Below are 25644 nucleotides of genomic sequence, written 5' to 3'. Positions count from 1 at the left end.
CTGACTTGCTTTCACATTTGATTTTTTTGTATGTATCAAAACTCAGAAACACTGAATTAATAAAAAGGCAAAAATCGTAGGTATTAGAAGGCTGTGGGGAAAACAAATCCCAATATTTTCATATTGCATTCTAAAACACAAACAGGAAATAAAATAGTGTTTATGAAGTGTTGTTTTATTGTCTAGTAACAGAACAATGACACCCTGTAGGAGACAAACTGCATTAAGTTCTAATGAAGAAAACAAACAAAATGAGCTTAACTAACTGACAGGTTGTTATCTTCCCCTCCAGATTCATTTCAGTCTCTTCCTGAACACAGTGTTCCAATCCAAGTCACTAATTCCCACCCTTGAGAGTGAATGTAGAGTATGATATTGGGAGTTTACAAAAATGCTGCTACTGACATTTAGATGTGAAACATCCACTTATTCCTCATAGATGTGATGTCTTCCTTTCTTTTAAATACTTTTTTTTTCATTTGGTACAAGCTGTGTTCCTTTTTTGTGTTTTGTGTAGACTGTTTTCTCATGACTGAAGGATTGGGCAAAAGAAGTCTCTTACTGGAAAAAGTTATTACATATAAAGTAGGATTGTAAGCAAGTTCTTTTGATCACAAGTTAGTTTATCACTTTTCAATCACAAACATCTGTCTGTTACAAGAGTCTAGCTGATGATGATTAGTTTGGGTTAAAATGAAGGTAGCCTGTCACATAGCCCTGAGAGACAGGAGTTACCACTTTGAAGTCTGAGAAAAACAAACCCAAGAGAAGCATCACACTCTGGATCTCAGAGGAAGTGGAAAGGAGTGGACATTTACTTAATAAAGATTAATAAGTATGGATATTCAGATTACTTTACATGTAAGTGAAATTCACAGTTCTGGAGTAAAAAGTATCTCTTTTGAAAGGAAGCTGGAATCCTGAAAAATCTGTGTCTCTGTGTTTCCTTCTGCAAGTGCATTACAAACTCAGTCAAAAACAGTTTTTTGAGGTTGAATGTGTGGGGTTATGAGCAAAAGAGCCACAACTTTCCATGCTTAAATCACAGCAGGGGTCAGTTCAGTAAAGGCTTCTGCACCTCACCTTCAAAAGACACAGCTTGTATATATGTTTTCAAGTTTTGCTGGGCCTTGTGAAAGCTAAATGAGTAAAAAAACCACTTTGCACACCAAGAGGGGCAGCTTAATGAAGGATGGTAAGGTCATGATAATTAAACACCATGAAACCTCTCAGCTAAGTGTAAGATCTGAGCATACATGAGGTCTCTCACTATTATTCATGCCTCTTTGGTGAAACTATGATGACATTTGTGGGTATTATTTTGTAAAATTGCTACTGCTCTAGATTCAGGAGCTCTATTACAAGCACAGTGCACAAAGAAGCTGCCACTGATGTGGGCAGTTGTTTAAAGCCAAAATGTATCCTCTCTTATTTTTCAAGACATGTCTTTCCTGAAAGTGTATCTTTGAGTATTCTTGGCATCATAGTTATGTGCTTACCAATACTGAAAACATTTTAAGTTGTTTACATCTTTTAGTTGTATTGCTGCCAGACAAGTTAAATACACTGTGACTTTTCTCTGTTCTCATCTGCTGTCTCATTGGAAACAGTTTGAAGAGTGTTTCTGGCTTTTGAATGAAATTGTTTTTATGCATTAATCTGAAACAAGTACTAAAAGTTAATCTAGTAGTTACATCTCTTCACTCAATAACTAGAGAAATGACATCAGTCATACAATTTTCTTAAAGCATAAGGAATTAATCCACTGAAAAACTTCAGCTAGGAAGATGGTAACATAAATACATGTTTTGTTAATTCCTGTGTATCTCCGGTGATGTGCTGTAAAGGATTAAGAGATTATTGAGAAGAAAATGCTTTTGTGACAGCTACAAACAGCAGTAAATATACAGTCTGAAAAGGTTTTCCTCACATGAAAATAAACAAAACAAAGATAAATTGTGCTATCTAATAATCTGGAAAAGTAGTAATGAAAGAAATGATTAAGCCTTTCTATAGGAACAGCAGAGATGTAGGTAAAAACCAGGAAACACCACCAGTTGGATGCCAGTTCTTGATTTGCGATAGAAGAGGCTATAGGACTGCCCACAACCGTGTATATTCCAAAGAGTGGTGGAAAGCCAGGATTACCTGCATAGCAAGGTTGTCTTACTGTTTTGCTCAACTCTTGCTAACATAATCCAAGGCTTCTGCACATACTGATTGCCCTTATTGTAAAGGAATGTAAAAGACATCTTCTGACACCTGTGTTCAGACAAAAGAAGTACCTTGTGTCTCCAAAATCCCACTTTTTTCTCTCCACTTCCACTCTGCCAGTAACAATTAGTCAGACCTGGACTCAAATCCCTAGCTGGCATGTTGTCTCATTAGGTAAATAATTGCTGTAAGACTGCTGGGTCAGGTCTTTACCAAGTAAAACTGGTAACTCCTCTCATACAGCTTCCAGCTATTAAACACCTCCCTAAGTACATCAGGAAACTGTACATATTGTGGTGAAAAGACTCCAGTGAGCAGCCAACCTGAAACAAGAGCTGCAGCTTTAAAAATATTCACAAGGGCTTCACAAAGCAAACTCATAAAATCTGTATTTACTGCAGTATTAATAAGAATATTTGGGAGTTTCTTAGCAGCATCTTAGATTTAAAAATCAAAGTACACAAGGTTCTGTGTTAGGATTAACATCAGTCTTGTAAGGTATGTTCTGTTATTCCCTGTTTGACAGGAAAAGAAATCTGACCACAGACTTCTTTCAGTAAGCATCTGAGAAAAGATCATGCAGCAAAGTGGTGGCAAATTCAGGAGAAAAACTATGGATTTCCCCTACCTGCCAGCTCCACTGCTTTCGAAAGTAGACACATGTTTCATAAAGCAGCTATGGCCTTTTAGCTGTATTATGTGTCTAGGACCTCTGGACAGGCAAATTGTTAGAAAAGGTGCTGTTACTGCCTTCAGCTGCAACAAATTCTGGATGATACCTACAAGATCTATTGGCCGTAGGTACCCTGTGTCCTATATGCAGTGACTCTGATGTGTCTGGGACATGCGTGACCTCTGGTGTGTGAACTGCACTGTTTATTTGCACTATGCAAATCTATGCATCACACACTGCACTGTGGACAGGCTGACTTCATTGTGTGCAGATCAACTCTAGGTTGCTTGGATTCAAGGAACAATACAAACTTTCACCAACATCCAGTATAGTCAGTATTTCATAGGCACAGTGGATTCACTGGGTACATACTGGACAGACTATACATACTTTGGCAAGAGAAATCACAGAGAGGTATAGGAGCCACTGGTTTTCAAATTGCAAAGGATTATGGAATCACAGAATGGTTTGTGTTGAAAAAGACCCTAAAAGACCCTAAAGCTCATCTAGCTCCAACCCCCCTGCCATGGGCAGGGACACCTTCCAGTAGACCAGGTTTCTGAAGGCTCCATTCAGCCTGGCTTTTAACACTGACAGGGATGAGGCATAAAAGGATGGTAGGTGTGTTTTCTTGGCCTTTTCTCATGCATTAAGTATCAGGGAAAAGAAAAAAAATTCTTCACCTGGTAGAAAAAAATAATGAGGATGATAATGATAAGACAAGGGGTGACAGGTTAAAACTTAAACAGAAAAGTTTAGACTGGATCTAAGGAAGAAATTCTTTACTGTTAGGGTGGTGAGGTACTGTACTGGGTTGCCCAGGGAGGTTGTGAATGCTCCATCCCTGGCAGTGTTCAAGGCCAGGTTGGATGAAGCCTTGGGTGATATGGTTTAGTGTGAGGTGTCCCTGCCCATGGCAGGGGGGTTGGAACTAGATGATCTTAAGGTTCTTTCCAACCCTAACTATTCTATGATTCTACGATTTCACTTATATAATCCAATGAACATATATAAAGTACAGTGAACATTCAACCAGAAATGTTTATTTAAACTCTTAATTCATCCAGATTGTTCTCTAGTAACAAAAAAAGTCCAACCAGCAGTACTTTTCTGGCAAGTGTTCCTATCTAGTCTTACTGTATGGAGAATATCTCTTTAGGATCCAGTTCTACTGCTGCTATATTGCATGTGGTACCTGACAGACCAGATCAGGCACTGGATCCATCTAGTCGAGTAATCAAATGTGCCAGTGGACCAAAGTGCCAGTGGGGACAGGGTTTGAGAAGATACAGGTCAGACATGTTGGTCTGTAGGGCCCATCGCAGGTATCCCACAGTGCTCCTACAGGTTGCCTTTGTGCTTAAGGTACTGGTAACTCAGACACCAATCAGGACCTCATTTCAGAAGAAACCTGTTAATTTAATGCATCTACTTGTGGACTACAGCAAGATTGTCAGTGAAAGTGAAAGCACTGACAATAGATTTTAAACCATTTAAGCATAAGTTGATTGTGATAAAGAATCATAGGTTAGGGTTGGAAAGGACCTTAAAATTGTCTAGTTCCAACCCCTCTGCCATGGACAGGGAAACCTCACACTAAACCATGTCACCCAAGGCTCTGTCCATCCTGGCCTTGCACACTGCCAGGGATGGAACGTTCACAACTTTTTTGGGCAACCCATTCCAGTGCCTCACTACCCTCTCTATAAAGAACTTCTTCCTTATATCCAGCCTAAATTGCCCCTTGTCCTGTCACTACACTCCCTGATGAAAAGTCACCCTCTGGCATACTTGTAGGCCCCCTTCAGATATTAATGAGGTCTCCACGCAGCCTTCACTTCTCCAGGCTGAACAGCCCCAGCTTTCTCAGCCTGTCTTCATATGGGAGGTGCTCCAGTCCCCTGATCATCCTCGTGGTCCTCCTCTGGACTTGTTCTAACAGTTCCATGTCCTTTTTGTGTTGAGGACACCAGAACTGCACACAATTCTTCAAGTGAGGTCTCACAGGAGCAGAGTAGAGGGGCAGGATCACCTCCTTTGACCTGCTGGTCACACTCCTTTTGATGCAACCCAGGATATGTTTGGCTTTCTAGGTTGTGAGTGTGCACTGTAGCTGGCTCATACTCAGTTTCTCATTGACTAACACCCCCAAGTCCTTCTCCACAAGGGTGCTCTGAATCACTTCACTGCCCAGACTATAGTTGTGCCTGGGATTGCCCTGACCCAGGTGTAGGACCATGCACTTTAACAGGTTGACATTGGCCACGTCACAAGTGTGTCAAGGTCCCTCTGGATGGCATTCCTTCCCACCAGGGTATCAACCAAACCACACAGCTTGGTGTCATCGGCAAACTTGCTGAGGGCGCACTCAATCCCACTGTCCATGTCAGCGACAAAGATGTTAAACAAGATCTGTCCCAACACTGATCCCTGAGGGACACCACTTGTTACTGGTCTCCAGCTGGACATTGAACCGTTGACCACAACTCTTTGAGTGCGACCATCCAGCCAGTTCTTTATCCACCGAGTGGTCCACCTATCAAACTGATGTCTCTCCAGTTTAGAGACAAGGATGTCATGTAGGACAGTGTCGAACACTTTGCACAAGTCCAGGTAGATTATGTCAGCTGCTTCTACCCCTGTCCGTTGCTTCCATAGGTCCATCATAGAAGGCCACCAAATTGGTCAGGCAGGATTTCCCCTAATGAAGCCATGCTGGTTGTCACCAAGCACCTTGTTGTCTTTCATGTGCTCTAGCATGCCTTCCAGGAGCATCTGCTCCCAGATTTTGCCAGGCACAGAGGTGAGACTGACTGGTCTGTAATTCCCTGGGTCATCCATTTTCCCCTTCTTGAAAATGGGGGTTATATTTCCCTTTCTCCAGTCGTCAGGAACTTCACCTGTCTGCCATGATTTTTCAAATATGATGCCCAGTGGCTTTGCAACTTCATTCGCCAGCTCCTTCAGGACCTGTGGATGGATTTCATCAGGTCCCATGGACTTGTGTACATTCAGGTTCCTAAGATGATCTTGAACCTGATCCTCTCCTACAGTGAGCTTAAAAGGTTTTCGTTCTTCCAGTCCTGCATATGTCCTTCGTGACTTGAGCGCCATGGTCAGAGCATTTGCCAGTGCAGACTGAGGCAAACAAGTCATTGATAACCTCAGCCTTCTCCAAATCCAAGGTAGCCAGTTCTCCTGTTTCCTTTTGGAGAGGGCCCACATTATTCTTAGTGCTTCTTTTGATGGCAATATACCTATAGTAGCCCTTCCTGTTATCCTTGATATCTCTGGCCAGACTCAATTCTATCTAGGCCTTAGGTTTTCTCACCTGGTCCCTAGCTTCCCAGACAATGTCCTTGTACTCCTCCCAGGCCATCTGCCCTCACTTCCACCTTTTGTAAGCATCTTTTTTCATTCTGAGTTTGCTCAACAGCTCCTTGTCCTTCCAAACCTAAACGGTAGGTCATTTATTTAGTATGGGCTAATAATACTAAAAATGTTCAGCTTTAGGAAAAACCATTCTCTTTTAGTCTGTTAGGAAAGAAGAACACGGTTTAAGCAGTGAGGCTTTATGAGATGAGCCATCAAGAAAATTTCCCCTACTTTTGATGCCAATCTGGGAAAAGATTTTATGCATTTTCTAAGGATAACCAAATACTAATTTCAGGCTTCCTATGTTTACATGGGTTTTTATTTCTATATTATTTCTCCACAGGTATAGTTCTCTGTACACAAAGGGTAAACTGTGATTCATGCATAGAAAGTCATCTAATTAATGCAAGAAATACTTTGAACAAGATCACAGGAGTGGCAAAACCGGAACAGCTTATTGGTCTGTTACATCAGACATTTGCTTCTGGGATGGCCTATATTCCTGGGGGAAAAAAAACAAACCACCAGAAAACAAAACAAACCTAAAGCAAGTTTACACATACAGGACGGATCTTCGCAGTCTTACACAGGGAAAAAGTTATCTCAGCTCTGGCAGTCAGGAGCAATCACGTTTTCTGAAGCATGAGGACATAGCTCTTAGTTGTTTTCATAGTATCTGGAAAGAACCCTAGCCTGTTGAACGTTTTGACTTTGTACATTCTGTGGAGATTCAGGTTTTGCTGTTGGTCAGTACCAAAAGTAGGTCACATAGGGTGCAAAAACCAGTGATACTTCATCTGAAGCAGACTCCAAGGCAGAATCAAATGAGTTCTGTATCTTCCTGAGAACAGAAGGTTATTTCAGTTAAACCAGTTAAAGTTTTGGTACCTTGTTAGTTTGTTGGGGGTTCTTTTGAAAGGTATGAATTGGGGGAGATGTCATTTCCAGGTGCTTCAGCTGCATCCTTGTGATATTTGACGCCTATCTTGCAACCCAGCTTCTAGATGTATTTGAATATTCAGGAATTCCACAGGTTTTAAAATGCCGGAAAAGAGAAAGGCAACAAGAACGAGCAAAGAGCACTGGCCCTCCCGTGCTCTCAGAAAGCACACTGTGACACTCCTGGAGCGGGACTCGGGGTCCATGGCACAGGAAGCCGCCAGGCACGCAAACCCATCCCAGCTGGCCCCAGGGCTGCCCGTACCCTGCTGCGGCGCCCCGCGGCAGGGCTGATGGAGAGCCGGGGCCGCCCCTGGGGTGGTCCGTGTGGGGCGGTCCCTCCGCGGCCTACAAAGGGCGGTGCGCGGCGCTCTCCCGGGGTTAAGCCGTCCGCGCGTCGGACAGCTGCGGTCTGTGCCATCGCGCCGAGCGTTGCACGGCGCTCGGCCCCTCGGCGGCGGAGCGTCCCCGGCCGCCCGCGCCGCATAAGGCAAAGGCTTTCCGACTTCAGCTACAGTGCTAGCTAAGTCGGGGAAGGCAACACGGAGCGAAGCCGCGCGTCCCCCCGCCTCCTGTCTGCTGAGCGGGCCAGCATGGCGCGGGGAGCGGAGCCGGCGGGCGAGCGGCGGCGCTGCGGTCAGTGCGCGGCCGGGGAGGCGGCGGCCGGGGCCGCTCGTCGGGCGGCGGTGGTGGGGCCGGAACGGGGGACTCCGACGCGGGCGGCGTGGCGCTGAAAGCGGCGTTGGGTTTCTCCAGCGGTTCGGTGCGTGTGCCCGAGTCGCCTTTAGCATTTGTTTCTTGTTTCTCGTTTAGGATCTGTGGTTGCCTATTTTACCTCGGCAAAGTTTCTCCTTTACCTTGGGCATGCACTGTCCACTTGGGTAAGTAAAATACTGGCCTGGTGGAAGTAGGATTTTATTAATATACCAATGGACATTATTGGTACTTAAAAAAAATACTCCTAAAGTAGGACACCACCACGAAGACAGAGTTCTTGTTACAACACCTCGCTGTTAAAGACCTTCATCATCTTTATATGGTATGATGCTGCACTAGATCCAGTTTTCAGTAGTGCAATATTCAGGTTTCCTGAAGGCCTGGTTCTGTACCTTTTTATGGTTTTGTGTGACTACAGAACCCATGAGATTCTTTATAAAGTAAGTTCCAAGTGAAAGAGTTTAGGCATAGTCCATAGCAGAATGAAAGATGGTCCATTGCAACATGTATCTGAAGGACCTGTATGCTCAAGTGCACTTACTAGTGGGAAATACAGTGAATTAGATGGACCCATTAGCTAGTCATTAACAAATGTGTTGAGAGTGCCATCTCTTTTTCTGTCAAAATGCTTGCCTTCTGAAATGCTTTCCTTCTCTACTGAAGTAACTTTGCTACACCAGTTTTTACTCACTTGAAAGATACTAAAAATCTTAAAAATGTCCCCTAAAAATAGGTTACATGTTTCTATTTCACATAATACAATGAAGAATATTGATATCTTGTAATTCAATCTCAAGTCTCCATCCAATGGCTTGATTCAAAAGAACTGGAAAGTTTTCTCCCTGGTACTCCCTATTTTGTCTGTAGTCCTGGATCTGGATTGATTTAATGTGTGCTTTGTATAGCATTGAACAAATGGCTGGTACAGTTGTTACAACATTGCATGGTGAACTCTGGCAGCTCCTCACTTTCACTAACCTGAAAGGTCATACTGATGTTTCTGTTGATGGGAGGATGCTCAGAGTGGTGTCAAACTTGTTTAAACAAGTGCAGTGTTTTAGCTATTATTAATGGTAGCTGAGAGGTGATGTTTGTCTCACTGCTGTTTGGAGGCCAGGTTCTTCCCTGAAGCATTTTGTCAGCCATGCCCACAGTGCCTGTACCTGGCAATTTGGCCAGCCCTGCTTACTCCTCTGATGAGCACTTCAGAGCTCCTGAGTGGGGCTGCTCTCTGAACACGAGTAAAGGTGACAAAACAGAGTTTGAAAACAGTGTCACACACCATAACGAACATTAGGCTGCAAGATGTCAGTTCAGCTGCTTAGCTGTATTAATAGTGCACTTGTTCTAGTGTGCTTTCTGTTGTGCTGAATATCTTGACTCAAGTCAACCAAACCTGCTGAAGCTACAGAAATACAACTTACTTTTACAAAACTGGGCACAGGACTGCACCTTTTGTGTTTCCTAAGTTTTAGTGGTCCTGTAGTCTGAGTGATTTTGCTAACAGGAGTAATAAACAAGCATCTTAATCTTCAGAACTCTAAGAAATGGATCATCTTGTTCTAAAATGGCCATATCTGCAATACAAAACCTCCTAGAAATGTGGTTTTCCTGCAGTTGAGAGTTAATTTGGTTTCTGTGTTACTAAGCCATTCCCAAATACCAAGAACTGTAAATCATTACACATGTCGCATCTCCACATATGTTCAGACTTTAACAAAGTCTAGACTATGTGTTAGGCTCTTGTTCCATAAAGCATTTGAATGTGTCCTTGGTCTTGATCTTAATAGGCTGGACTATGCTGCTGAACTGCAGTCTCAGACCTTATGCTGTTGCCTGTATGTTTTTAGTTCACTGCTGTCTATCACTCGTCAGTAAAGAAAGAACAGAATGAAACTGGTTTTGCCTTGTTGGTACCAGGCCTAATGATCTCCAGGAAGGGAGCTGCAACTTCACAGCCTTATCTGTGCTACTCGGGCCTTGGGAGAACTGTCAGTAGGTAGTAGCCTATGCTGCTTCACATGTTGGCCTCAGTGTACAGTGTATACATTCAGTCTGAGATGATTATAAGGATAATTATAATGACAGAAGAGCAAGAGCCATCTTTAAAAGGCTGGTGAGGCTAAACAGCTGTAGTTATTTATTTTGAGGTGTTGGAATATCCACATTTGAGACATCTTAAAGTGAGATTAAGGATATATAATCAACAGTTTGCTGATTTCTTAAGGCAGTGTTTACTATTTAAATTTCAGTAGATCCTAGCTTGAAATTACACACTGCTTCAAACCCCTGCAATTCACTAGTATTATTCTTCTGTAACAGTATTTTTTCTCTGCTTGCTCTTTATGTTCTGGTTTTGTTTGGTTTGTTTGCTTTTATTTTGAATTCTTGAAAGAAGCTTATTCTTCCAGGTTGGTAGAGCTTCAGTTACCTCATAATTATCTGTGTGGATTGGCCTGTTCAAAATATTCTGGGTATGCTTATATTTGCCCTTTTTTGTTATCAGTTTAAATAAAAAATAAAATCACAGGAAACCCCCAGAGTTGTTCCTTGAACAGGTAAATCTTTTTTTTTCCTCACATGATTGCATTGTAAATTTTTTTCTGCCAGTGGTTAAGGAAGCAAATATGAATGTTTACACATTACAATGTTTGAAGAAACCTCGTTTAAGCAACTTCAGTAACATTAAAAGGCAAATTCCTTTTGTTTGTCTATGCTACACTGAAGTCTTTAATCAAACTTCACAATTACTTTGACCCTCCAAATAGCATGCTTTTTATGTATCTCTTGATTACTGTGTTATATGGTATGTTAGATTTGGCAGACTTTGCGTTTTAGAAGTGCTTTTATGTTACACCTCTCCCAGTCCCGTGGAATATTAGAGGTCCTTAGAAATCTTTACTGCTGCTGTATCACATAGTAATTGCTTATTTAAGGCAGCAGAAGAAAGACTGGTTTATAGAAGACTAAAATTAGGGACTCTTAGTAAACATACTATATTCCCTAGAATAGTATGAGTTGTTTCAGGTAATCTACTTTTGTTATTGATTACATGAAGCATTTTCTGCAGGGCATTTCTAGCAATATGTTTAAAAGCAAAATGAAATGTGATTCCCATCATGTGACAGCAGAAAAACCTTGATGTCTACATTAGCAAGATACAGGGCTTTTGGTAGCAAACCTAAAAATACTGTTTATAGTATGAAAATCACTTGAGTATGTTCAGCATTTTGGGCTTCTTTTTTATCTGTAGTAAGTGGTCTCACAACATGAAAATGTATTCTAAGCACTAGGTAAACTAGCAATAGGCTATGTAGGTTGAACTAGCAATGAGTTTGCAGTAGATTAAATGAACTTTGATATTCTGTCTCTTAGTAATATCCTATTAACATTATTACAAAGAGCTTAAGCCATTGACTTTAGGAACTTCAGCTAACATTTAGTACAACACCTTTCTTGATTTACCATGGCTATCCTGAATTGTGTTATAGCAAGCTTTGGCTTGTGTTGCTCTTGTTTTAAAGCAGCATTTAAGTTTTCATCATCTGAGAGCGAACTGCAATCTTGAAAAGTTATATAAATAATAACTGTAATCAATAAATCTGTTGGTAATACTTGATCTGTGCTGAAGAATCTGTGTTAAGCTTTCTGGGATTTGCTGCATGTGGCTGATAACAGACTTTGTCCTTTAATATTGTAATGGAAAATAACTGGGGTTTTTAATGTGTTGCAAGTGGTTATGTTGCACTTGATTAGAACAGATGATAGTGGGATAAAAACAATGGTGGTGGGATGCAGTCATCAAAAAAACACCAACAAAACCGCAACAAACAACCCCCCTCCTCCCCACGCACACCACTGGATGTGTAACAAACCTTTATTTTCATGCAGATTTTCATCAGGGCATTAATAAAATAGTCAACTCATGTGCTTGGAAATTACAAATTGTAATGCTGTGTATGTACTCTCTGTTACTCTTAAAGGGAGATCGTATGTGGCATTTTGCTGTGTCTGTATTCCTGGTTGAACTCTATGGAAACAGCTTACTCTTGACTGCAGTCTATGGACTGGTTGTGGCTGGATCAGTTCTTCTCCTGGGAGCCATTATTGGAGACTGGGTGGACAAGAACTCCAGGCTCAAAGGTTAGATGCCCAGAGCAGGTCATTTACTTAAGGATGGATCAAATTAATGGCAAAAGATAAGGCTTTACATCATGCTATGTCTGCTACTGAGGCTAAACCTGTATGATATATAGAGATGCACAGAAATGCAAAAGGTAAAAAGCACAAAACTTCAGGGGCTACAGACCAAATCCTTTACCGTCTAATACTAACATACACTCAAATTACTTGTTGCTGTAGTCTGCAGTCATTTATTAATAACATGGCATCAAGTTCTTCTTACACATTTTTATTTTCCAAAAGCTTGTAATATCATTCCGTGGTATGCTGAAAAAAAAATTTTAGAGCATCAAGTTTGTTTTTACCCACTTAAAAATAGTGTCAGCATTTAAACAGGTACAGTTTGGATTTTAATGGAGAAAAGAACTACTTGGACTGGAAATTAAGAGCAATGAACTGTTCAGAGCTGTGAAGTTGTGACAGATATGTTTCTCTAAGACAATGGAAGATTCAACATCTGAAACAAAGTATAGTTTTACTGGTTATATTTTAGGGGGGAAATGGGAAAATAAAAGGTTTTAAATAATCTGTGCATGTTCCTTACTTATAACCTCCTTAAACTTATAGTTAGCTCATTCTTATGATCATAACTGTTGCTCTCTGTTTTGATTTAAAACAGTGGCCCAGACATCCCTGGTTGTACAGAATGCATCCGTCATCCTGTGTGGTATTATCCTGATGGTTATCTTCTTGTTTAAGACACAGCTTTTGACCTTATACCATGGATGGCTTCTTGTGAGTCCTCGAACTTGTTAATAAGGAATTAACTTGCAAAGGAATTTTGGGGAGTATGGGAGACATGAATTTTTTTTTTCTCTAGTCTGTTTAGACATTCCTAGGAGCTAAAGCTGGAAAAGGGAACTTTTGAGCTAGTTGGGTAAACAGAGGTGGTTGTTTTCTTTCAGACTTGATCATATTTTGCCTGAAGAATAACACTGAAGTGTGTGAATTGAAATGTAAAAGTGTCTTTTCTGGTTTTACAGGGTACAAGTGGAGATGTCCACCACGTTTCTCACATTATAACTCTTTCCCCCCGTTTCTCTAGACGATGTGTTATATCCTGGTTATCACAATAGCAAATATTGCCAATTTGGCCAGCACTGCCACAGCAATCACAATTCAGAGGGACTGGATTGTTGTGATTGCAGGGGAAGACAGAAGCAAACTGGCAGGTGAAATATGTTGCCTTTTTAATGCCTTCAATGTGTTACTTTCCAAGCTTGTTTTTTAGACTAGAGTTTTACAGAGGTCAGCACATCTTTGAGTTCCGTATATTATGGGAAAACAGCAGGTAAAAAGGGCAGCATTTATTTTCCTCTTTCCTGCTTTGGATTACACTTGCTGAGATTAGAAATTACCTTTGTGACCCTAATACAGTTAGGCATCCCTAAACTTGTTTTGTCCTCCTTTTAGTCCTACTGCAGCTTTTTCAGGAGGACTTTATTCTTGCCAGACAAATAAACATACACTGCACTTAAATCAAATAACCAGTGTTTAATAGAAAAGCTATTTAACTTCAGGCATTTAAAGCCAAGTGTTGCAACACTTTATTTTTAGGTCTGTGGAATGAAACAGAAAACTGTTGCGTAACCGGGCTCCTCACATAGTGATCAAAGAAAGAGGTACATGAGAATGAAGTTCAGAACAGCAAAGGAGGCAGATCGGGAAACTGTCAGGAGGAAATGCTGCTCATGTAGATCTATTTAGAATCTTGCACTTCTGTCGCATTAGATGTCTTAACTCAGAGCTGTGAACACTCTTCTTCAGTTGGAGCTGAAAGCTTTGTGTTCCTCTGACATCTGATACCTTTGGTATTAGACTACAGACTTCATCTTATTGCCTAACAAATATTTTTCTTCCTTTCCCTCCTTTCTTTTCTCTTTTTGGGGGAGAGTATGAGTTTCTATTAAAATTTTACTGCAGCTTGGCATTATGACACTATTTGAATGTGAGAGACTGTTTGGGGTCCTCTCCAAGGACATGTTAAACCTGACTTGCTTTTGCTGGTCCCAAGGCCATTCAAACCAAGAATGTATGATTGATCTTAGCTGTGTTCCTACTTTGATTGTAACAGTGTATGAGAATCGGCATTTTTTTTGTAATGAAGTTGGGCAGGTTATATAGGCTCTGAATCATTCCTGTAAGGGAACTTAAGCTTCCCCAGAAAGAGGAACTGATACTGAAGTGCAGACAAGGCACAGAACAGCTTAACATTGCCAAGTCATTAATAGCTCACTAAAGTAACCCTGTGACTAAAGTTTTAAGCCTGACTTAAAACTTTAAGCAGAGTTTAGATACCTCTAGGACTAGACAGCATTTCAGTTTCTGCACTCTTAAGTTTGTTTGAAGTTGTCTAAATTGCCCAGAGTTCAGTTTACGTGATAGAGTCCTTTTAGGGATTTGAATCCTGTATTGTAGATTTATTCTTGATGTTTATCTCCAGTGAAGGAATCTTACTTGCCCGTCTCACCCAGGAGAGGCTAGTTTGTAATTAGATGCATGCAGTGTCTTGCTTTTGTTTTTCTATATATGCATATTTGGCCATAGCCTTTTATTTTTGACCTTACAGTGCCTTTCTAGGTTATGCCTTTTGTAGATCAGCAGTGCAGATTAACTTCTTTATGTGTGTGAATTATGAGTAGAAAAGTTATCTCTCCATAAGAGCCTTAAAGTCCTAGTGGTTCTCATTAACCTTTCTTCTTGTGTCAGATCTTACTCAGCAAATTGTCTCCCCAGTCCCTGTACTACTTACTACACATGAGATAAAGTACAGACCACACCTGCATGGGAGGCAGTCCTGCCTCTGCTACTTCATGTCAGACAGAATTGCATGTCCACTTACACTCTGTACTGAAAAATCAGGCAAGAGGTTACTCTGAATGCTCATGCAACTTAATTTAAAAACAAGAAAATCCCTCGAACCAGGCACCTTAGTTCAACAAATCTATCTAAAGGATCTTTTCCAGGCTGAATATGGTTGTTATATGTTTAATCATAATGCAATTTGGAGACTTGAAATTTCTTAACATAAAAAATGAAACACCAGTATTGACATGTTTGCAAATACTGTTGTACCTCTTTGCACTGTTATCTAAGTCTCCTCTTTGAGGAAAGGTAGCTTAGTGGACTAGGGAAATAAAAGGTTGCCCTTCTTCATTGTCCTTGATTTAATTTTTCCATTGACTCTTGCTTTGTTTCTTTCCTTTGTGGAAATATTAGCTTTTCTCAAATAATTCAGAACCCCAAAGCTTAGTTCTTGGAATTTCTGAAGCCAGATGTTATGCAAATATCTATCTTACTCATCTTAGTTAACCATTGGTCAAATAATTAACATTGAATTGACTTTGAATTCTAAATAGAATGACCTAAACATTTCTTTGAATGGCAAGGAGTAATTCTCTGTACATTCAGAAAAGCAGTTTCATACTTATAGACAATTTCACTTGCCTTTCAAAATCTCCAATTTCATAATAGGATTCTAAAACGGGTTTGAGATGTACTTCTAAGCAGCCTGAAGCCCTGATGTGCAGAACCATTGAGCATCTGGCAACTTCTAGGCATAGAACAATGGTACCACTAACTGGAAGTTTATGGAAGCCCAGAGGGTGTAATGCCCCTCTAGTGGATAAGATTGGGGAGGGTGAGACATCCCCTACCAGCAAATGGAAGATGCATTCATGCTAAGAATGGACTGCTTGTTTTGACTGTCAACATCAAAGTGCAGAACAGAAAGGAGTGAGGACTTTGCTCACTAAGTTCTGAAAATGCCTACAACTGCCATCAACCACTGTGACTCAATAAGGAAATTTAATGCCATTTCAAAGGTCTGCTGCTATCATGGTGGGAACTGTGGTCACCATTTATTAGAAGTAAATGGAGGAGATTAAGAAATATATGGTCCAATATTGGGAGATAGTAGTTGCTAAAATAATCTTTATAGGAAAGAGTTCTGCCATATGAGGTACCCTTTAATGTCTGGAGTTGTACATGCAGGTTTTGAATGTTACAGAAATAGGCTTAAGTATCCATAATGTCACTAGGATGTAAGAGTAATCTTATCCCATCACTAACAGTTTTACCTGCAGTAGTATACTTCCACTGTGAATCCAGCACGCTAAACCTGGTAGACCTCACGCAAGCAAAACGGGCTTACAAATATATTGGTTGGTCACAATAAACTTAAACATTAACATACTTTAAAGGTATCTCTGGTCAGCAGTCTAACTCCTGCTGGAACCACTTACAGCTGAAGTAAGATTTCTTAGTGTGATGTGTATAACTGTGCAATCTTCAATTACATTTGTCAGTGTTTCACTGTAAGTGTTCAGCAATTGCTTCATATCATCAACTGATTTTTGACAGATATGAATGCCACAATAAGAAGAATTGATCAGTTGACCAATATCTTGGCCCCAGTGGCAGTTGGTCAGATAATGACATTTGGCTCCCCAATGATTGGCTGTGGATTCATTTCTGGTTGGAACCTGATGTCGATGTGTGTGGAATATCTGCTGCTCTGGAAGGTTTATCAGAAAACCCCTACTCTGGCTCTCAAATCTGCAAAAGTTGAAGAATCAGAACTGAAACAGCTGAATGTAAAGAAAGGTACTGAAAACACCAAAGTAACTGTTCATATTCACAGTATACTCACTGAATCAGTCAGACTTAAAGTGTTGACTCTTGTCTTCTGCAGACAGTGCTTTGTCTTCTGCAGACAGTGCTTTGAGGCCTGTATAGCTTTTTACTCATAGCTTGGAGGCTTCAGGTTGTGGATACAGAGACTCTAAGGAACAGTACATTTACAATCATTTGAGGAATCCCGTAAAATGCAGCCAAAGAATAAATTCTGTCCTTTATTAAATTAACTGTTTAGAGTAAGCCTGCTCTGTTACTTAGGGCTGATTGCAAGAAACGCTTTTATCCATCTATACCATATCTAATAAACTGGACCCTTTGCTCTGTAGTGTCTATAAGCAAAACAGCCTGTGTAGGTAGGGTTTCTTGCTAACTCAGGACTTAGTACTAACAGGCTTTCAGGAGGTTGCAGAGTAGGCAGTGATATTTCTAGTCTGGCATGCTTCAGTGAGTTCCACATGGTGAAGGAAATAGTGGAGAAAAAAAAATCTCTATTAGAGCCTTTCACTGTGCTTCCTTGGCCAAGATGAGCAACTGTGATTTGCAATTTAGATGGCTATGACTATAAGCAGCTTTAAAACTGGTATTAACATTTCTTTAGGTAGTTTTCATGTCAGAAATTAAAATTGCTTTAGAAGCAGGCTGTTTATTATGAAGTATTGGGAACATCAGATACTGGAATACAAAACAAGCAATTTCCCATTTTTAAGGTAGCAGTACATGAATACTGCTGACAGCTCATGCTATGGGCTCCCAGCTACAGCATGCTGTGGGTTTTCTTTTTTTTAAAAAGAAATATTATGAAGAATTGCTGCCTTTTTTTTTTCCTTTAAAAGCTAGTAAGCAATCTGTTCTTTGCCAATATAACTAGCAGATCCATTGTGGTAATAGCTGGTCCAGTGAGCTATTGCACTAGGCTGATCTCAGCCTGGGATAGGGAAACAAGAGAAAGAGCATTAGAAGGCTCTGTAGATGTGGAGCTGGCTCTTGAGTGCTCCTGAAAAATGAAGCAGTTAGCTAATTGTCAGTATGTAACAAAAAGTCTGTGGTTGCAGTATCCTGATTTCAGCAGAGGACTTGCGTTTTTAAAGGCTGTCGAAAAACTTCATGTCTCCTTTGCTGTGTGTGGAGTTTGTTTCAAACTTGACAGTGTAAAATCACTGCTCAGGCATCTGAACACTTGTATCGTTTTTATCTGTGCTGCTAATCTAAAAACTGCTGTGGGGTGTTTTGATTACTGTTTGTCATCAGTGCCAGTGCCATTCTTCTGTAGTGGAGTGAAAATGGAACTGTGGAAAAGCATCATCTGAGATTTACTTTTTTTTTGTTTTTTAGGCAAGTTTTGAAAACTTTTGGCTTTGTAGGCTTCAGCAAGGATTTCTGTCTTGGTTCCTCTACCATGACATGAGATGTTGACAGATGTTTAAGTATTTCCTTCTCTCTGTGGTTAGTGCATTTAAATAGAAAGCTATGCTAAAATGCCAACTAACATTAGCATTCATTAAGCAGATAATTTCTTTATGGAAATAGAGTGTACAGTCTCAAGTCTATTGAGAAGACGCAAGCCATGCTTTCTACCACAATTTAATTAAATAAGTAGGAGTTTAAGTTGATGGGCATAAACTTTACGTGATCTTACTAGACAGGTGGGATTTAGGGACACTTTAAAACATTTAAATAATCAGAAGTTGATTGCAAAATTTAACTGATGCACTTCTGCAGCAATGAACTTCCTAACTACAAACAATTGTTTTAGTTTGCACTCTGTGCTTTCCAGGCAAGAATGTATCTAACAGTTATGTTTGTTTACAGAGAGTGACATGAAACCTGCCGAAGGAGTGCAGTTGATTGTTGAAAAAGATGTAACTGGCTTTGAGCCCCAACAGGAGAAGGAGATGAGCTGCAGTGCCCGGATTGCTGAGCCTTTCATCACATTCCGTGATGGATGGGTTGCGTACTACAACCAGCCAGTGTTTCTTGCAGGCATGGGTCTTGCCTTTCTGTATATGACTGTTCTGGGCTTTGATTGTATTACTACAGGCTATGCCTACACTCAGGGTTTGAGTGGCTCAGTGCTAAGTCTCCTGATGGGTGCCTCAGCAGTCACTGGAATCATGGGAACAGTAGCTTTCACTTGGCTTCGTCGCAAATGCGGCCTGGTTCGCACCGGTCTCATCTCTGGAGTTGCTCAATTTGCTTGCCTGGTCTTATGTGCTGTCTCTGTGTTTATGCCTGGAAGCCCTATGGATTTGACTGTCTCCCCATTTGCTGACATCAGTGCTAGGCTGTTTGAAAGTGAACCATTACCTGCTATAACATCTCCAGAAGATAAGCCTGAAGTGTTTTTTACAACTGAAATGCCCAACTTGTTAAACGGGTCTACTACTCTGGCTAACAGCAACCCAGAGATGAGTCCTGAGCCTGTGCCTTTGCTCTCTGTTAGTCTCCTGTTTGCAGGAGTCATTGCTGCTAGAGTTGGTAAGTATTCATGTTTCTATTAAAATGTGGTCTATTGACTGCTTTTAATTATACAAGTACATTGCCTATCAACTGAATACAGATTTGAGTTTATACCTGTAGTCTACATTTGAAGCATTGTATCATATTTCTAAGGCCAATTCATTATACTTTGCATAAAAATGAAATGATCTTGCAATGGTATTGCCAGTTCAGAGACTGCAATACTAATTTCTTTCATATCATATATCACTAATAGCAGAGAAGTTACAACATTTGGAGGTGAATGTAACTTGTTTCTTGGCTCATTTCTAGATATCTTCCTTCACTGCCATATAAAACCATTCATTAATTGGAAACAATACAAAACACATCTGCTAAGAAAACCTTCAAATGTAGGAGTTCAGTAAATTAATTCATTCATTAAATAAATTGTCTAACCTTTAAGCTTTTGACCAGCAAAGGAGTTTAGAACAGAAACTTTTATTTGGATGATGCTTAATTTATTGAGGCATTGCTGGTTAATGTTGCATTAGTATCTGCCAAAAGAAGAGGCAATCAAATGCATAAATGTAATGAACAGCAATTCTCATCTGTAGAATTCTGAGGAATAAAAGAATTGATTCACATGTATTAAGTTTGTTTGCAAGATAAACTTTTAAAACTGAACCATGAATGGACTAAAATAGTATAGAAGATGGTGTTAACAGAAGCTAGGTGTAAGTTATGTATTTTACATGGTTTAAAATGTGTTGATTTTTTTTTCTTTATTGCAAACATTTAATGCAAAACTTAGCAATTGTAGCAAGCATGAATACTCTGTAAATAGTTCTAAACCAGCTGTTTAAATAGGCAATAGATGAAGAAAACATTGTTAACTTGGTAGGTATGTTGAAGCAAGATGTTACAGGCAAGTTCATGTGTCAAGCTGTATGTATTATTTCAGGATATGTTAGTAAAGGGAAAGTAAATTCCTTGACTGTCAATATGAAATCTGTTCCAGGCTTACAGGAAGCTAGCCTTGTCCTGTGCAATTTCGGCAAAAGTGGAAAATTTGAAAGCATGAATTGAATTTTGCCAGCAGTGAAAGTTTACCATAAGAAGTGCCAGTTGTTCTGATAACTGTGTTTTCTTTCCATAGGCCTTTGGTCCTTTGATTTGACTGTCACACAGTTGCTCCAAGAAAATGTGGTAGAATCTGAAAGAGGAATCATAAACGGTGTCCAAAACTCCATGAATTATCTTCTTGATTTGCTGCACTTCATCATGGTCATCTTGGCCCCAAATCCTGAAGCTTTTGGCTTATTGGTGCTGATTTCTGTGTCTTTTGTTGCCATGGGCCACATAATGTACTTCAGATTTGCACAGAAAACCTTGGGAAAACAACTTTTTTCATGCCGCACTCCTGATCCCAAAGTGTCTGACAGTTCACCAACTGGTAATACATCTACTGTCTGAGAGGATCCACTTCTCTTATTAACTTGCTACGCAAATATAGTGGTTAAACACATATACTGCTTTTTGTGACCCTAAGGTGTTTCTCTAGAGTTGAACACATAACTTAGCTGTTTGAGGAAGCTGTTCAAAGAGAGCTAAAATTCATCTTATAGTGACCCTGTGAAAGTGTTTCATGTTTGGTAGAAGACAACCTAATTGGGTCTTGAAGCTGGTGTTTCAAAGGATCTGTACATCTAATACTTGATCTCAAAAGTTATGTTGACTTCCTGTTGCTGACCCCTACAGTGATACTTTTTAGTGGTTATAATAGCTCAATTTGTTCATGAATTCTGAACAATTCTCATGTCTATTGAGCAAAACAATTTTTGATGGGTTTTTTTTGATTGCTTTAGAATAACTTGATATCTAGTATTTGATTTTTTTTGTGGAGTTTTTCCTCTGTTTTTCCCCTTACCATGAACAATGGTATAAGCATCATTCTTGGATTCCTGAAGTGGACTCTTAAGTTCTGATGTTTTCCCCAAATACATTTTTATTATGCTGTTTTGGTTTAACTTTACAGAAACACCTTTGTAGGGTTTTTTTGCATGTTTTCTTACAAATTAGACAAGTGCTAGGTAAAAGATATTGTATTACACTTTCGTTGCACTTGATAAAGTAACTCATAGCCTCATCTTAGCAGAAGCTGTTGTTGTAACACTATAAAGCATGGCTTTTTTTAACTGCAAATGACAGGTCTGCTCAGGTTTAATGTAGCAGACGGTGCTAAGGTCAGGAGTACTGGTACAGGAAGATAAAGTCTAGGGCTAACTTAGTTTTTGCCTCAGAGTGCAAGCAGCTTTAGTTATTTTTGCTGTTGTTTTCAGGAACCCTATTAAAGCCTGATGTATTGGTATATTATTAGTATTCCAGGCAAAAGAAGTCAAAATGTGGATTACTTGAGTGTATCTGTTTTACATGTATGGGAGTATTGACTCATTTTGTTTTCAAATATCACTAAGATGGTGAGATGTTAGACTGGGTGGCCCTCTAAAGCAACTTTGAAGCAATGAAGAGTGATATATCCCCCTGATTTTCAGGAAGTTCTTGCATTTATTTTTTTTTACCCTGCATGTTTACTAACACAGTACTTCCATAGTCAGTAACTGGATGTGCACTTCTGTGGAAACTACACACTTTGTTCTCGCAGTAGAGTTGAACCTAGTGGTGATCTGAATCTTCCTGCGGCTTTACAGTATGACTTCTAAACTTAAATCTTTGTGAAAACGTTTGTTTGCAAAATAACTGGTATGCAAAAACATATGTCAGCAACTTGTGAAGGGCGTGCTCTGCAACTTTTAAGCCATTTTGTGTTTTAGGTACTGTCCTTCACAGTCATTTGTGTTGCCAGACTTCAACCCTGGAATGTAAGTGTGTGAGCCCCATTGACATTAAAGGCATTACACAAGGGCTGAATCTAGGCCATTCACCATAAAATTTTTAATGATTACATTATGTATCAAACTAAATAGAATGTGGCTTTTCTCTTGGATACAGTTGTTTGTAAGAGGAGTGGAAGTGAATGTACAGCCAATGTACTTGTAGCCCTCAGTATTCAATAACTGGATGTGACCATTCTTCTCCTCTAATGGACCAAACCTACCCATTACTGCTATTTTACTGAAGGTGTCTCAGGGATGTTTTCACTAGGTTGATAAGTGTTTATACTTCGACCAAGCTTTAGGTTTTTCATAAAAAATATGTAAATTAGAGTAGTTTTAATTTGTGACTCAGTCCTGAGTGTGAGTTCTTAAGGAAAAGGGAATTTCTCCATCAGCAGGATTTAAAAGTTAGAAAACAAACTTTTCTAGATTTATAGAATAAATATGCCCAAAGAATAGCCTGTACAGTATGTGATAAGTACACAAGTAAATAAAATACCTCTGATTTGCCAAATATGTTTTCTCACATGTATCTAATTTGAACTGGGACCAGATTTTAGTATTGCTGAGTATAAATAAACGTAGCCCAAATGTCAGTGACTGCCTTCATACTGCACTTTGAATATCTGAATGCCATTGCACTTGTTAGACTCACAGGCCATCAGGGAAACAAAGCTGAAAATGCAGCTTCTTGTGGGCTGTTTATAACCTACAGAACCCAGTGTGCCTAAAGTTTTATGCTGTAGCAATCACTGAGCACCAGACATCCCAGAGAGGATGTATTTCTGCAGTCTGTAGAGCTCCAAACCCATAACAAATAGAGCTGGGAGCATAATATGTTCCCATCTGTTTCCAAAGTCGTCTTTTTTTTTTTTTTTTTCCACTAAGAGCAATGTAGTCTTGAGTTGTGTAGCAGTTTGTTTCATAAATAGTTACACTAGGTAGTGCAGTCTGGATCTCAAGCCAAGAAAAGTAGTATTGGGATGGGACTGGACCTTTGTGTTTTGCACACGTGATGTTGCTAGGATTCATATGAGCAGATACACAGCTGGAAGGCAAGACAATCCTAAAAGAGAAAGAAGAAAGGTGGATGCTAGCTTTTAGAGGAATAATAAGGTCTAAATTGAAATCTTGAATCTATTGGTCTGAGTCAGATGTCAAAAACTGTATGCTGCTTGAGCCCACCCCATTAGTATAAGTCTGATGTACACAGACACCTGTACTGATCAGTACTTTGAAGCAATGTGGAGTCTGAAATCTTACTTAGCAGGACTTCCATTAAGGAAGCATTTTTGGCCTTGTATTTATTTATTTTTTTTTTAAATGTGTTTAATTTGGATGAAAACTGCCCTTAAAATGTACGCACTGGAAATCAATCTTACAAAATAGCATATTTTATTATACAACCTTATGCTGGACATAGCATTGATTTATGTATTACTATTGTTAAAGCTGATGAATAAATTTACATAAAAATTTATTTGTCCTGTTTACTGAGTTTGTGGGTATCTTTATATTTAGCATGGATCTGGTAGATGAAGGTTTTCCATAGTGATGGGATGGAAACGGTCATGAAGCACAAATCATATTGAGAAGAAAGCAAGTAGCAAATGCAGTAAAGCCTTTCTGTGTCCCTATAGCTCTGTCTTTATTGAACTGATCTTTAATTTACTGCCCACAGATGTAACTTAAGGCACAACAGCTGAAAGTGAAGTTGTGCTCTTACAACCCAGGACCACCACTGGTAATGCAGCAGTTTTGGGTATTGACTTGCTGAGCAACAGAAAACAAATGATTTTACCTTCCCAGTCATCTTTTGCCATACTGAATTTGAGATGACTGCCTTCTGTAGCAGCAACCTTTAGGTGAAACCATTAGGCATAATACTTTGGATTTAGTCTTGAAAAGTACTTCAGTTGAATATTTTATACAACATTGCTTCTCGTTATATGTATTTAGGATATGCTTGTGTGATAAATCCATCTTTGGAAGGGTGCTGTGCTCATTCACAAGGATTTCCCTGATTCTTTTTTGGACTAGAGGTTTTTCTAGAAAAATACCTCTATTAGTGGTGCCAGTTACATTATTACCATGATATTCATCTATGGGAATTAGAATTATTATTAGTAATAATTACTTATTCCCCCGTGGGAATTGGAATGTGGTGAGTTGGAACTATGGGCTTTGTTGCATGTATCAGACCTAGTAGCATTAGGGGAAGTGGTATACCTCTTCAATAGGAGCTACCAAAATGTTAAAGACAGATAAACGTTCTTAAAATTTGAAATCTGTAATTTCCTTCACTGTTACTTACAAAATAAGACCAGTATTAGAATACTGACTTGAAAATATAGTCGCATGAATCCACCCGTATAGGTACAAAGAAGATTGTCAATTGTACTGTGTAATATACTTAATGGATAAAGAACACTTTCTGACTGAAGAAGGCCCTTTACAATTCACTGTTCAGTGGTTTCACTGTTTTCCTATACTCAGGTGTTCACATTATGGAAAGTTCTGAGTTTTCTAACACCTTGTGGAATTCAGTGCTTAGCAACCAAAGGTAAAATGATTGATGATACCTATTGCTCTGATTACTTGCTTGTTGCACTAGGTCACTTACCGGGTAGTTGAGATACCAACCCTTCCTGTGGAAGGCAATGTGTATTGCATGTTACATATTTTATTACTTTGTTCTGGAATATTTAACTGCTTTTGTTTTTAAATGATGTTTCTTAAACTGATCGCTGATGATCGGGGGACAGAAAATTGAATCTTGTAAAGCAAAAAGGATAGAGTGAACTCAGTCCCTTCAATTTAAGCTATCTTCTGTTTCTTTAATGAGAAATTCCGAAAGGGTAAGTAAGTTCATGTCTAGTACTTGAAAAATGCTAGTTACTGTTGTCTTTGCTTCTACAGAGTATATGGTGTGTATGTCCCACGCTGGCAGAGCTAGCTCATTGCCTAAGTTGGCTGTGTTACCTCAGTGATCGCTGTTAAAGATCACATCTTTTCATGTCATAGTGTTACACTTCTTTCCCACTGGACAGAGGCTTCTTTCACAGCCTCCTACACAACTAATTTAGCAGAGCATTTATTTAAACTCATAGGCTACAAAAGATCACAAATTGCAGGTAAAGCTTCATAAATCACAGAATGGTTTGGTTTAGAAGGGACCTTAAAGATCATGTAGTTGCACCCCCCCATGCTATGGGCAGGGACACCAAAGAAAAGAAGTCAAACATTCTATGATAGAAATGAACAGGCAATTCCAGAGTAATTTAAAATAATAATTTCTATTGCTTTTTAGTATTAAAAACTGGCAGACGGTTCTGTGTCAATGACATGTCATAAGCTCTTTGTAACTTTGAAACTACACAAGATGACAGGCAAACCTGAAGTAATTCAGAGTATGCATTGTTTTTGCTAGAGATGAGTGCAACTAATAGATCTAGCTTTTCTAAACCTAGCACTGTGAAGGTGATAAATATGTTTTAGCTGCCTCAAGACTGACCTGTTTTCAGGTACTCAAGGAGTATTTTGTTCTGTACTCTGCATTCATGTCTTTCTCAA

General features: G+C 39.6%; 1 protein-coding gene across 1 annotated transcript; it reads left to right on the top strand.

The window, feature by feature from the left end:
• The first annotated feature begins 7581 nt into the window (after nucleotides 1–7581).
• On the top strand, nucleotides 7582–23551 carry SLC40A1 (solute carrier family 40 member 1). Its single transcript, XM_034065671.1, has 8 exons — nucleotides 7582–7837; nucleotides 8015–8082; nucleotides 11902–12061; nucleotides 12720–12835; nucleotides 13146–13272; nucleotides 16463–16705; nucleotides 18548–19213; nucleotides 20334–23551. The coding sequence occupies exons 1-8, from the start codon at nucleotides 7795–7797 to the stop codon at nucleotides 20648–20650; spliced, it is 1740 nt and encodes a 579-aa protein (XP_033921562.1). The 5' UTR covers nucleotides 7582–7794; the 3' UTR covers nucleotides 20651–23551.
• Nucleotides 23552–25644: the final 2093 nt, after the last annotated feature.

Source organism: Melopsittacus undulatus, chromosome 8 (genome assembly GCF_012275295.1).
Source record: "Melopsittacus undulatus isolate bMelUnd1 chromosome 8, bMelUnd1.mat.Z, whole genome shotgun sequence".
In the NCBI taxonomy this organism is placed as follows: Eukaryota; Metazoa; Chordata; class Aves; order Psittaciformes; family Psittaculidae; genus Melopsittacus; species Melopsittacus undulatus.
Note: the sequence above shows the minus strand (reverse complement) of the source record. Positions and strands in the feature narration are given on the sequence as shown.

What these genes read in the sequence shown, in the direction of transcription:
- SLC40A1 (XM_034065671.1), top strand. Translation starts at nt 7,795, where the DNA reads ATGGCGCGGGGAGCGGAGCCGGCGGGCGAGCGGCGGCGCTGCG. An exon ending in GGGCGAGCGGCGGCGCTGCG is followed by an intron (nt 7,838 to 8,014) that starts GTCAGTGCGCGG and finishes TTTCTCGTTTAG; the next exon opens with GATCTGTGGTTGCCTATTTT. An exon ending in AGACAGAAGCAAACTGGCAG is followed by an intron (nt 13,273 to 16,462) that starts GTGAAATATGTT and finishes GATTTTTGACAG; the next exon opens with ATATGAATGCCACAATAAGA.